This window comes from Phodopus roborovskii, unplaced genomic scaffold (genome assembly GCF_943737965.1).
Source record: "Phodopus roborovskii unplaced genomic scaffold, PHOROB, whole genome shotgun sequence".
Classification (NCBI taxonomy): domain Eukaryota; kingdom Metazoa; phylum Chordata; class Mammalia; order Rodentia; family Cricetidae; genus Phodopus; species Phodopus roborovskii.
In genome coordinates this window covers 57,004,815-57,017,760 of record NW_026126480.1, presented here as the reverse complement: position 1 = coordinate 57,017,760, position 12,946 = coordinate 57,004,815, and the positions used below count along the sequence as shown (strand labels likewise).

Here is a 12,946-nt window from a genome sequence, read left to right as displayed (position 1 = left end):
CCTGGAGCGCAAAGAGCTGGCGCCTGCGTAATGTGGCTCTAGGCAGCCTGTCCCGCCCGTGTGGCCGGCCAATCGGAAGCTTGATAGGAGACGGAGCTCAGCGAGGGCGGGGAGAGTGTGAGAACCCGGCGGAAACACCGCCCCTCAACCGCTTGTAGCTCTAGCCTATTAGCAACTAACTACATGGGATGCAAGAGTGGCAATTTACTAAATTGCTTTGTTCCTGTTCGAGATTTTCTATTAAGGGATTGTCTGTCCAGCCGGGCTCACGGCCGAAAACATCTCAAAGTAAGTCTGCAATGATTAAACAACCTTGATGTTAACTTCTACAGCAAAAGGGACCAAACCAACTTGCATGCCTGTCACCTGCACCTCAGGCAGGGCTGTCCTCCAGAGCCAGAGGGTCGGGTAAGGTCGGCCAGTTCTGATACAATAATTTACACATACCCAAATTTCAAACTCTCGTATCCAACTTAAGGGAAACTTGAACTCACTCCAGTGTCAAAGGGCAGAAAGGACAAACCCTAAACCCGAATTAGTGGTGGTTCCCATGAACGGGGCGGCAGACATCAGTGCCTTTGCCTTGTGCTGTGGCACTCCCTATGAATGTGGTACGAGGTGGGAAGGAGACCTCTGTTTGAGGGTAGTCAGGCCAAGCAGGCTAGTGGCTACAGTAAGGCAGAGAGAAAGGTGTCACCAGGTAGAAATCACAGCTGTCCATCGCTTGTATTAAATAAACTAGCAGCTTTATTGTCTTTGAGGTCTGGCTCCTCACTGAAGGAGATTTTTAAGTGCTTGAGGGAGAAAAATCTGTAGAAAATGATGAAGACCGGGGAACAGGCCTTGGGAATCTTGAACTGGCACCACAGTGAGTGCCTGGTCAGCCTGGGAGACAGACGCCACAAAGGTGAGGAGAGGTTCCCCCTGCAGCCTCTGTTGCTCACTGCCGGGTCCTTTCAGCTCCTGGGTCACTCGAGCCTCCATTGCCAGCCACTCTGCTGCAGGGGCGGGGCCTCTGCCTTCCTCTTTGGTCTGTTGCTGTAGGCGTCTCCGGGCACGCCGCCTCCCTTGCCACACTTGGTGCCACAAAGCACATCGCCAGCTCACTGACGACAGGTGTGACGTTTCATTCCCTGTCTCACCCTGACACCCTTCTCTAGCCACTTCAGGTTCCATGGGCTTCTGCTCAGCCAGCTTGTCTAGAGACTTGGAAGTCATCAGGGGCAACTCGCCTGGTGGTCCAGAGCTCAGCAAGGCGCCGTCCTGAGGTGTCTCTTGGGACTCTACTGCCATTGCTTCCGCCCCACTTTCACTGTGGTCCCCTGCACATTCCTGCGACCCCTCATTCCCCTCCTCACAGCTCTTTTCTTGCCCATCTAGTCTCTGTCTTTTGTTTGTCCCTCCCAGGGAAGGGTCTTTGGTTCTAGCACCTTCTGACCGTGGTCTCTTGGTTCCCTGTTCTATATGGCATCCAAGTGCTTCCTTTAACACACGCACCAGAGCCATAATGATCTGAGGAAAGGGGGCCGGTGGTAAGGGGATGAGCTTGGCAGACAGCAGGGAGCTAGGGGAGCTGGGCTGCAAAAGTGGGAGTAGTCCCCAGTCCCGGCCCCGGGAGGAACGCTGCTGGTACTGGAGACTTCGACAGTAACTAGCTGCTGCTCCACAACAGTTCTGCAGACGTCTAGCAACCCGACTGGTTACATTAGCTGCAACATTGTGACTCAGGTCAAAGGGGTCCTGGAGATTCATAGGGCCAAGGCGCAGCCCCTCCCAAAGATCAGAAGGCAGCCCCCCTGCCACGAGTAGTGCCCGACCTTCCCGCAGGGACAGCAGGGAGCCAGAAAGATCCCAGCAAGAAACACAGGAGAAGAACTGGGCCAACAGAGAACCTGAAAGAGGCAGATTAGGAAGGGTCACTTAGAAGCCATAACTGGACGTCCCTGCAGCTCCTTCAGTAGGACTTTCTTCCCTGAGGACACGCTCCTCGGCCATGCCCTGCCCAGATGCTACTGCTTGCGCTGCAGAGCAGGGTAACTGGGGAATACACCTCTGACTTAGCTGCCCAAGACATGTTTTTGTCATCTTTAAAACAGCAGCCATGAGGGCTGGAGAGGTGTCAGAGGTTAAGAGCACTGACAGCTCTTCCAGAGGTCCAGAGTTCTATTCCTGGCACCACATGGTGGCTCACAGCCATCTGTAATGAGATCTGGTATCCTCTTCTGATGTGCAGGGATACAGAGGCAGAATAATAAATAGATAAATAGATAAATAAATAAACACAAGTAGCCATGGGGCTACTGTAAAGACCGTGCCTTGCACAAGAGTATGGTAACTGTTTCCTATTCCAGAACTTAATATTACTATCGGTTCTCTCCTAGGTTCCCCAGACTCACTGAGAGGCTCTACGTTGGTGCTGGACTCCAGTCGGGAGGCATCCTTGGGGAAACTACAGTCCCAGCCATCAACTTCTACCTGCTCCCCTTCACCTGTGACAGCAAGAAGAGAGGGTCAGGCTGGGAGTAGGAAGACTGGGGAAGAACGGGTAGGAAATGGGGTGGTACTTGAGGTCTCACACTTTAGGTGTGGAGGGGTGAGAAGAGGCTGGCGTCGTGGCAGTACCTGATCTCTGGCTGAGCTGGGCCACAGGAGGAAGCACGGGAGGGTCTCTGGTCTGAAGGAAGTAGACCACCAGCAACGTCAAGGCGTAGTTATTGAGAAGGGGGCCACCCCCTAAATAGTAACCAATAATTTCAGTTAGGAAGAAGTATTTATAAGCCCTGATCCCGGTGCCCACCTTTTTTTTTTTTTAACCTCCCTTATTCCCTTCCTTTGACAGACACCGGCTCAGGCCAAGTCTGTCCTCATTCTCACCTGACAGGCCATTATGCTGAGCCCAGCAGCGTATGGTATACACCAGGGGCCGGACTCGACCATCCATCTCAGAGCAGAGATTCAGGAAACGGGAGTTGTACAAGGCCAGCCTGGGACAATGGGGAAACAAAGTTGTTATGGTGTAGGAACTCTTTGAGAACCAACATCTCACTACCTCTCATTACAGACTTAGGATCAGCTAAAATAAGATCAAAAGAGTTTTTCCCAAAGTTTGGCCAAAACACTGGTCATATGAAGGGGTACACAAAAGAACATTAGATAAATCTAGGGAATGTGTCTAAATGGTGGGAACATTTGCCCCAAGCCTGGGAGGTAGTGGTGGGGGGAGTATGTATCAACGGAACCTTAGGCAACACTACATTCCATGTGCTCATCCTGTACAGCCACCATTCATAAACTGTTCAACAGCTAGGTGTGGTAAGCATATGCCTGTGATCCAGCACTCAAGAGGATGAAAGGAGAATATGAAACCCTTGCTCAGACACAGGACCAGTGAAACGGCTCAGTAGGTAAAAGAGTCTGCCACCAAGACTGACACTTCAGTTCAGTCCCTAAAACTCACGTGCCACAAGGAGAGAACTGACTCCCACGCGTTGTTCTCTGACTACAGAGATATCACAAACAAACATGTAATTTGAAATTTTTTTGAAGCTGGGCAGTGGTGATGCACACCTTTACTCCCAGCACTCAGGAGGCAGAGGCAAACTGTTCTCTGTGAGTTTGAGGCCAGTCTACAGAGCGAGTGCCAGGACAGGCTCCAAAGCTACAAAGCAACCCTATCTTGAAAAAACAAAACCAAACAAAAAGCAACACTACAGAGTCAGGCATAGGGGCACATCCCTGTAATCCCAGGACCCAGGCAGCGAAGGCAGGACAGTCAAGGGCTGGAGGCCAGTACGGATAACAGAGCAAGACCCTGACTCACGAGTACAGAGTATCCCAAAGAAAACAAACCCTGAAATGGAGGCTAGATAGGAGGGGACATAATTGGAAGAAAGGAGGACTGAACCAGAGAAGACAGACTCAATTCAGCAGGCATAACCCCTCCCAGTCAGGACTCCCTCCTCATCCATCCCAGAACTAAGAGCCAGCCTTCCTCAGACCCAACAGCAAAGTACCGGTTACTGAGGGAGATGTCCCCATGAAGACCTGAAGGCCGATGACAGAACTTGACCACAGGGCGCCGGGCAGAAGGCACAGTTTGGACTCTGTACACTCCAGGGACACAGCCCCGGAGAATAGAGCCCACCAGCCCTAGCACTGCCGCCGCCTCCTCCTTCTCGTCCTTTGAAGCGTCTGCTAATTGTAGGGCCTTGCCCAATTTCCCATCCCCCCCATCCTCCTGCAGCGGTGAAACTGGAGGCAGGGACTGCGGAGAGGTGACAGTGTCAGAGCCCAGAGCAGAATCTGGTGTCTGCGGTGCCACAGAAGATGCGGTTTCAAGGTCCAGGGCCTCGGAATCGTGGAGGGAAGTCGGAGAGGGTGAGTCCAGAGGAGAAGCTGGGGTGCAGGCCAGCTGAGGATCTGGGGAGAAAGCGAGTGCTGAGTCCACAGACGGGGCCTCTGGAGCCTGTGGGGCCTCTGGAGTCTGTGGGGCTGCCTGTAGATGGAGATGAAAGAGAGTGAATGCCCCTCCCCCTCTGTCCTCTATGTGCAGACTTCACTCTGCAGCTTTACATAACCCATTCCCAACAGTGCTTTGAAGCCAGGCAATGGTAGTGCACGTCTTTGATCACAGCACTTGAGAGGCAGAGGCAGGTAGATCTCTGAGTTCAAGGCCAGCCTGGTCTACATAGTGAGTTCCAGGACAGTCAGGGAGGGCTACAGAGAAACCTTGTCTCAAAAATCAAATATAAAAAAAGCAAGGTATTTTGCTGTGTTGCTCAGGCTGACCTTAAACTAACTTCTGTTTTTCGAGACAAGGTTTTTCTCTGTATATCTCTGGCTGTCCTGGTACTCACTCTGTAGACCAGGCTGGCCTGGAACTCAGAGATCCACCTGGCTCTGCCTCCCCAGTGCTGGGATTAAAGGTGTGAGCCACCAACACCCGACAAACTTCCTTCTTTTTATTTTGTTTCATGTGATAGGTGTTTACTGTATACATGTCTATACCACATGCATGCAATGCCTGTGAAGGTCAAACAAGGGCATCAGATTCCTGGAACTGGAATTATAGACAGTATGAGCTGCCAAGCCTGTGCTAGAACTCCAATCCTGATCCTATGGAAGAGAAGCTGGTGCTCTTAATCATTGAGGCTTCTTTCCAGCCCCACCCCTTTAACTTTTCACAATCCTCCTGTCTCAGCTTCTCAAGTGCTGGGATTTAGAGTCATGCTTTAAATTAGCCTGACAACCAGAGCTGTCCAAAAGATTCCTAAAGCATACAGACTATTGCCGTTGCCCTTGGTTGCCCTCCCACCCCTGAAGTAGATGGTATGTGCCTACTGCAGAAGACACCATGTGCTTCAGAAACAAGGCCCACTGACCCCTGAGCTGGAAATGAACTGAGCAGGAAGCCCCCTTCCTGAGGACCCTTTCATGGAACCAGAGGGCACCATGCAAGCTTCCAAAGGAGAGGCAGCTAACAGCCCTGCCCAGCTATGACACCTACGAACACTATCAACCAGCATGGCACGATAACCCTAAGGGTACAGTAGTGGCACACATACCTTGGCGGTAACTAGCAGCTTTCTAATGAGCTTAAGGACTGCTCAACAAGAGGATAACCACACTTGGGATTGGAACCCTATGAACTTCTTGGTGCTAGTTAAGTCATGGGTATTGGAGGATAGTCTACAACCACTACAATTCCTAAGAATAATCTAAATATCTGTCCTTATACCCACAGACAAGTGTAGTCTTTACCCCTCATCAAGGAAACTTCTCTTTGCAAGAGACTATTTACAGGAAACCACAGCTAATCATAAGACAGCGTTGTGGAGCCCAGCCCCACTGGATACATCTACAAAACACTCCTGCATCTGAGGCTCAGGGAACACCGTGAACAAAGGATTGGAACCATTATAAAAATAGCCAGATCAGGAGCTTGCATCAGAAGCTACACCCAAGTCTCACCAACATGACTGCCCTATGTGAGCCAAATAAAGACAACACCAATGAACACACCAAAGTGGACAGTGAAAAGCCCATACCCAAAGCTGTTCTCTGGCCTCATCTCACCCTACCCCCAAACACGAAAAATAAACTTTTTGTGTGGTTTGGTTTGGTTTGTAGAGTTTGTGTGTGTGGTTTTTTTTTTTTTTTTTCAAGACAGCCATGGCTGTCCTTGAACTCACTGAGACCTGCCTGCTTCTGCCTCCCAAGTGCTGGGTTTAAAGGCTTGCCCCACTACAATCAGCTATAAACTTTTTAAAAAAAGAGTATGGGGCTATGTCCAATGCAGGCCTAACACAGGCTACAGGTCTTTTGCTCCAGCCCAGGTCTGGTAAGCATAGCTCTCACCCCTCAACAAAGAGGCTTATCTTTGCAGCACACAAGAGACCATTACAGAAAGCCACAACTGGTCAGAATGCAGAGCACAACTAACTGAACAAGGGGTACTTAGCCTCAATGGATAAAAATACAACACAACCCCTACGCCTAAAGTTCAGGGGACAGGGAAAAAGAAAGGGAAGACAGTTAAAGCCACAAGACCAGGAGAGGCTATGAATTTGAGGAAGAAAATAGGGACAGTTGGAGGAAAGTGAAAGCAATGTAAATATAGTACACATACATGAAATTTTTAAAAATTAATTTACAACCAGGCAGTGTCAGTGCATGCCTTTAAGTCCAGTACTTGGGAGACAGAGGAAGGCAGATCTCCATTGAGTTCCAGGCCAGCCTAATTTACATAGCAACTTCCAAGCCAGCCAGAGCTAAAAGTGACAACCTGCCTCAAAAAAAAAAAAAAAAAAAAAAACCCCACACAATAAGCAAAATCTAGTAACAGAATTTTGAATTATCTTCCTATCACAACTGTTATCTATCCTAAGCCAACTCACTTTTATTCTATCTAATGCACATCAATATCCATGTTTTCACAATTACAGCGATGCTTCTAGCTAAGTACTACTATGCCTGTTTTATAATCATGAGATTAAACAACCTGAGAGTAAAGCATTTGCCCAAAGTCACATGATTGCATGCATCCCTGTTCACTCACCTGGGTTTCTTCCATATCATCCAAGTCCAGGAAGAGGTCCAGATCACAGCCATGAACATCAAAGCTGTTTATAGAAGAGCCAAAAGGATGGACCACACAGCCTAGGAACCAAAGGATACAGGTCAAAAGACAGTAGGGGGCCAGCAAGATGGCTCAGAAGGTAAAGGCACTTGCCACCAAGTCTGAACACCTGAGTTCGGTCCCCAGGATCCATGTAGTGGAAGAAAAGAACTAACTTCTGAAGGTTACTTTGACCTCCACAAGCGTGTGTGTCACTTGTGCGCACACATAATAAAGAGGGATAAAAAGCGACGGGAGGAGCAGGAGGATCAAGAACAAACATACTGGGGTACAAAGATGGAAGATCAAGTAAACGAGACACAGCCGAGAGAAGGCTGAGGGTTCAAACACAGGCAGGTAGACTGGCAAGGTGTTAGGCAGAGCTCAGATTTACAGCAGGGAACTCACCAGGGAAGAACTCTGTGAAGACCTCCTGCATCAGGGCCACAACAAGATTCCGAAGCTGCCGCTCAGCCTCAGACAACTCCCTCAGTTCCACAAGCTTTACCATCTGTGCCTCCACATCTGGGGATTCGGCCAGTGCTTGGGCCAGCTGGTGACTATTGGAGTCCACTCCTTTGGGTGTCTTGGTGGCTGGGCTCTGGAACTCCTTCTGCTCCCTCGGCCGGACACGCAGTCCATGCTCCCCCAGCCTGTGCTTGGGCTGTGATAAAACAGCCTCCCGAGCACTTATATCTCCCATTTCCACAATGGCAAACACCCCCTGGAAAGCAAGGATCATGGTTTGGCAATCAACAATTTTAACAGTAGAGGAGAACCTTTGAAATGGGAAACAACCAATATACTGGAAGTATTTACTTGCTGATTTTGTGAAAGGGAATATAATTAGATGAGTAATCTTCACTCTTACCTCATACATTTTTATTCCTGGCTGCCAGTTAAAATCTTATCTACTGTCTCCTATATTTCACAATGACTTAATTTCACAGGTCAAAAATAAGACCCATCTATCCATGGTTGGTGGTACATGCCTGTAATCCCAGACTCAGGAGGAAGATGGGCTTAGGAAAATGGCTCAGGTGATAAAGGCACTTGCCACTTGACCCAATGATCTGCATTTGAGCCCCCTGGCTCCCACATGGCAGAAGAAGAGAAGTGACTATTGAAAGTTGTTCTCTGACTTCCATATCTGTGCCATGCATGTCCCCTGCTCCCCTACCACACAGGCACACTAAATAAACAAAATGTAATTAAGGTGTTGAAACAATGGCTCAGAGGTTCAGAGCACTTATTGTTTTTTCAAAAGAACTAAATTTAGCTCCAAGCTCCTCCACAGTAAGTCACAACCATCAGTTACTCCAGTTCTAGAGGATACAATGCCTTCTTCTGACCTCCAAGGACACCAGGCACCTACAAAGCATGCAAGTAATACTCATACACATAATATCTTTTTAAAAAATTAAAATGCAGGCTGGAGAGATGGCTCAGCAGGTAAGAGCAGTGGCTGCTCTTCCAGAGGACCTGAGTTCAATTCCTGGCAACCACATGAGATCTGGTGCCCTTTGCGGGCCTGCAAGCAGAACACTATATACATAAAAAGTAAATAAATCTTTACAAGTAAATGAAATTTAAAAATTAAAATGCAATTAAAAAATTTTAAGGGGTTAGAAAGATGGTTCAGCAATTAGGAGTTTGGTTCCCAATACTCATACCAGCTGACTCCAGCTCTAGGGGATCTGATGCCCTCTCCTAGAATCAAAGGTAATTGTACATAAGTCCATACATAGACAAACACATATATACATAATTTAAAACAAAAAGTCTTAGCCAGGCACAGTAGCACACACCTTTAATCCCAGCACTTGAGAGGCTACAGTAGGCAGATTTCTTTGAGTCTGAAGCCAGCCTGGTTTACCTATCAAGTTCCAGGCCAGCCAGCCAGGGCTATAAGGGGGAGTTCCTGTCTCAAATAAAAGTAAATAAAATCTTTTTGAAAGGGGAAGAGTGGGCTGGAAGATCAGGAGTTCAAGACCAGCCTCAGCTACATAGCAAGTTTGAGGTCAGCATTCATGACATGAGATTTAGTCTCAAAAAGACAAAACAGAAAAATCCAGAGCAGGTGGTGGTGACATATGTCTTTAATCCCAGCACTTGGGAGGCAGAAGCAGGCAGATCTCTGTGAGTTCGAGGCCAGCCTGATCTATAGATCTAGTTCCAGCTGGCTCTTAACAATAATCCATGGCAGGGGGTCCAATGTGGAATTCTGGAAGGATGGCTCAGTGGTTAAGAGCACTGGCTGCTCTTGCAAAGGACCTGGGATTCAGTTCCCAACACCCACATCAGACAGTTTGATACCAACCATCTATAACTCCAGCCTCATACAATCCAATGCCCTCTGCGGGCTTTAGCGGGCACCTGTACTCATATACACATAACCATACAGACACCCTTAAAAAAATCCATGCTGGAGTAAAATGCTTGCCACCAAACCTGAGCACCTGAATTCAGTCCCCTGAACACATAGGACAGACTCCTACAAGTTGTCCTCTGACCCCCACATTTGCACCATGGGCCATGCATGTGCACACATAATAAAAATTTAAAAGAACCCATGTTGGGCTCAGAATACAGCTCACTGTAGAGAAGTTGTCTAGTATGTATGAAGCCTTGGAGTCAACCTTAGCACCAAACTATAATACATTTTTTAAAAATCCTGCTACTGCTAATGTAAACATATAAACTCTAATAAACCCTGTCTTCAAAGAACTTGCCATCTAGTATTAGCAACAATAGAACAGCTAGACAACTATGATTTGGATGAACTAACCAGAGCTGAATAGTTTTTTTTTCTAGACAGAGTTTCTCTGTGTAGCTTTGTAGACCAGGCCTGCCTCCAGTGCAGAGCTGAATGTTAATGACTGAGATATATATTGTTTTTTAAGGTAAAACAAAAGCAGGAGCAAGGCAAACATGACTGCTTATGGGTAAAAGTGCACGTCCTTTTATATCATCTGTTCCTATAAAGAGGCATTCTCCAGGCTGGAGAGATGGCTCAGAGGTTAAGAGAACTGGCTGCTCTTCCAGAGGTCCTGAGTTGAATTCCCAACAACCACATGGTGGCTCACAACCATCTGTAATGAGATCTGGTGCCCTCTTCTGGCATGCAGGGACACATGCAGACAGAAGAACACTGTGTACATATAGTCAACTATTTTTTTAACCTAAGATCAGTGGGGAAAAGAGTAGCTTATAGATAAATGATGCTAGGACAACCGGAGAGTCATAAGCAAAACAATATTGGACCCTTACATCATGTCATATACACAAAATTGCAGAGGCCTCACCAGTACACAGGTATGAATCACAGGAAGTGATTGATAAATGATATGAAGATGGTTTGGAGACAGACAGAGGCCACTCTCCTAGCATTCAGGAGTCCCAATTCAATCCCTAGAACTGAAGGGAAAAAAAGCAGCAGGGTGGGTGGGGACGGTGGGGGGGAATGAGAGGTAACAGGCAATACTGGAAGAGCCTTGACCAAGCCTTTAACTCCAGCACCAGGTAAGCAGAGGCAGGTGGATCTCTGTGAGTTCAAGGCCAGCCTGGTCTACATAACAAGCTCCCAAGCACCCAGAATTACATGGTAAAACTCAAAATTATATGATGAGATCCTGTCTCAAAAAAAATATGTTTGATAAACAGGACCCCCATAATTAACTCTTGTAAATGGATTAAATCCAATGTGGCCGAAGCTCCCAAAACTAAGCTATTCCAACTTCTGAAACGTCTATCAAGGATGAACCACATTAGGAAGCTGCTCATTTCCCTCTGTCATGTGAGGTAAACTCATCTGACACATTAATCTCAGAGACACTAACTCTACCTTGTCCTTGTCCATGACAACATTGGCCACAGGGCCAAATGTCTGGAAATACTCAGAAAGCTGGGCAGAACCCACATCTCTGGGAAAGCCACTGACAAACACACTTCGAAGTCCCTGGGCCTTTCTGGTAGCTCGTAGTTGAACAAGATCCCGATGCTTCCGGCCTTTCAAGTGTGCATCTAGGCTGGGTCCTGTAGAGGCAAATGTGAAACATAAGCATATAAAGTATCCCTTAGTATACCTGTCCCTTTGTTCTCTACATATAGAAATCCTGTTCCTTCAAAGACAAAGGGTGACACTTGGACAGAGTTGTGGCTCTATTCACATTTGATATCTTTTCCCCTTTCCTACACTGCATTCTCTAAGAGATTTCCAAAGGCTGCAGTGCAGGTATGTGTTAAATAGAGCAACACCTGCCCACTGTAGAGGAATTAACAAGCAACTAATCCAAGGCCATATGTAGAACTAAATAAATTAGGGCCCTGGCTAACCCTCAAAGACAAATAGTAGGTATTTCAAATGTATCCTTTTCCCATATATGATAGAAATGATCCTACCTACCACATAGGTATCATTCACATACAGCTCTGGACATCTGCTAAGTGTGGGAAATTAGTTATTAGTATTATTTTGTCATCAGTCAGCTATTTGGTGACATGAAAGTAGGTGGGCAAGGCAATCTCCTAAGTTCCTGGCTTGCCCTAATGGGCGTGTGTGTGTGTGTGTGTGTGTGTGTGTGTGTGTGTGTGTGTGTGTGTGATGTCATTCACAAAGAAAACACCATTTAGAGATCACTTTCTAGGCATCAAAAGAAGGAGGACCTGAGATGTCACTAGGTCTCTTTTGGTGTCACAAAACTGTCTTTCCAAACCCTTTTCCTCAATGGCACCTTCTGCATTCACTCAGGCCACCCTGTTTCACTGAGCCTCGCCTCTGGAGATACCCTTCCCATTGGGAGTCTCCAACTGAGGCCTTCTCTGTAATGCCTCAGCTCTGTAAACATACCCAGACAGTGAGTTCCCGACTCCAGAGACCAGTACAGTACCAGGTACAGATGAGATGTCCAGTAGGTGATGTTTTAAAAGGAATAATGAAACTTTCACTACGGAGCTTTTGCATAGTGGGAAGATAGGGTGAGACTTTCCCCACTCTCCAATGCCCTGGGGCGTGCTGAGTGAAAATAGAAGTGGGTGATCCTAGTGCCAGCAAAAACTATAACCTAGATAACTCTTTCACTAGCACCTAAAAGGGAAAGCCTGCAGCCTCCCCCCTTCCCTCACTAGCCACCGCTTACGGTTGGCTGTAGTAATGTCGCAGAGACAGCAGCGAAAGCGGCCACGAGGCAGCGATACGACATCCGAATCCTCCGCCTCCATAGCGACTCTCCGGTATGGACCGCCTACAACTTCTTCCGCTACCAGCCACTACCAGAACTCAGTTAAAAATCGCAATGTGCGGGGAAGCCACTTCCGCCAGTGCTGCAGGAAGTGACGCTTGTGTCCGGCGCTAGCATATTCTTCCAGAAACCGTGTTCTTAGGGTTAATGGTTCCTATTAATTCAGTTTTAGGAAAGGCCGCCCATCGACGACACTTACTGGCCTACGGTTAACTAGTTGGCGTGCTCCGTTCCATTCCAGCGTTGATTGGCCCGAAGAATTGCGAATATTCATTAAGCAGCCACAAAGACGGGCTTGCTTCTTGACAGCACAGCCCTTTCCTTGCCGAGTGATGGCCAGCGACCTGCACCTCAATCTTTTATTATGCCCTGCGAATAGAAGCAGAGGGTGGGTGTTTCCAGCCTTTTGCCTTGTGGAGCTCAGGAATTCCCACATCCTCAGGTCAGTTCCTTTCTCTACAGCTAGATTCTTCTGTAAAACAGTAGTTTCCAGCGCTGTCCGTCCCAGTCCCTTTCACTTGAACCAAACAAGGGCAGATGGCTACCTACTATCCTAGTCAGTGTCTTCGGCAGTTGTAGCCTTGATGAA

General features: G+C 47.7%; 1 protein-coding gene and 1 long non-coding RNA gene across 3 annotated transcripts; one reads left to right on the top strand and one right to left on the bottom strand.

Annotated features, from left to right (window-relative positions):
* The first annotated feature begins 192 nt into the window (after positions 1–192).
* On the top strand, positions 193–7,223 carry LOC127228831 (uncharacterized). The gene is made up of 4 exons (XR_007835057.1): positions 193–288; positions 2,382–2,510; positions 4,244–4,377; positions 7,088–7,223. It is a non-coding gene; the product is annotated as an uncharacterized LOC127228831 (long non-coding RNA).
* Tut1 (terminal uridylyl transferase 1, U6 snRNA-specific) lies at positions 725–12,417 on the bottom strand. 2 transcript variants are annotated; one of them, XM_051193907.1, is made up of 9 exons: positions 12,256–12,417; positions 10,962–11,152; positions 7,526–7,841; positions 7,058–7,158; positions 4,014–4,495; positions 2,875–2,984; positions 2,623–2,733; positions 2,397–2,489; positions 725–1,892 (listed from the first exon to the last, which is right to left on the bottom strand). In XM_051193907.1, exons 1-9 carry the CDS (start codon positions 12,335–12,337, stop codon positions 772–774), a joined length of 2,607 nt encoding a protein of 868 aa, XP_051049864.1. In that variant the 5' UTR covers positions 12,338–12,417; the 3' UTR covers positions 725–771. The 2 variants fall into 2 exon arrangements, with proteins under 2 accessions (XP_051049864.1, XP_051049865.1); XM_051193908.1 differs by having other exon boundaries at positions 4,014–4,465.
* Positions 12,418–12,946: the final 529 nt, after the last annotated feature.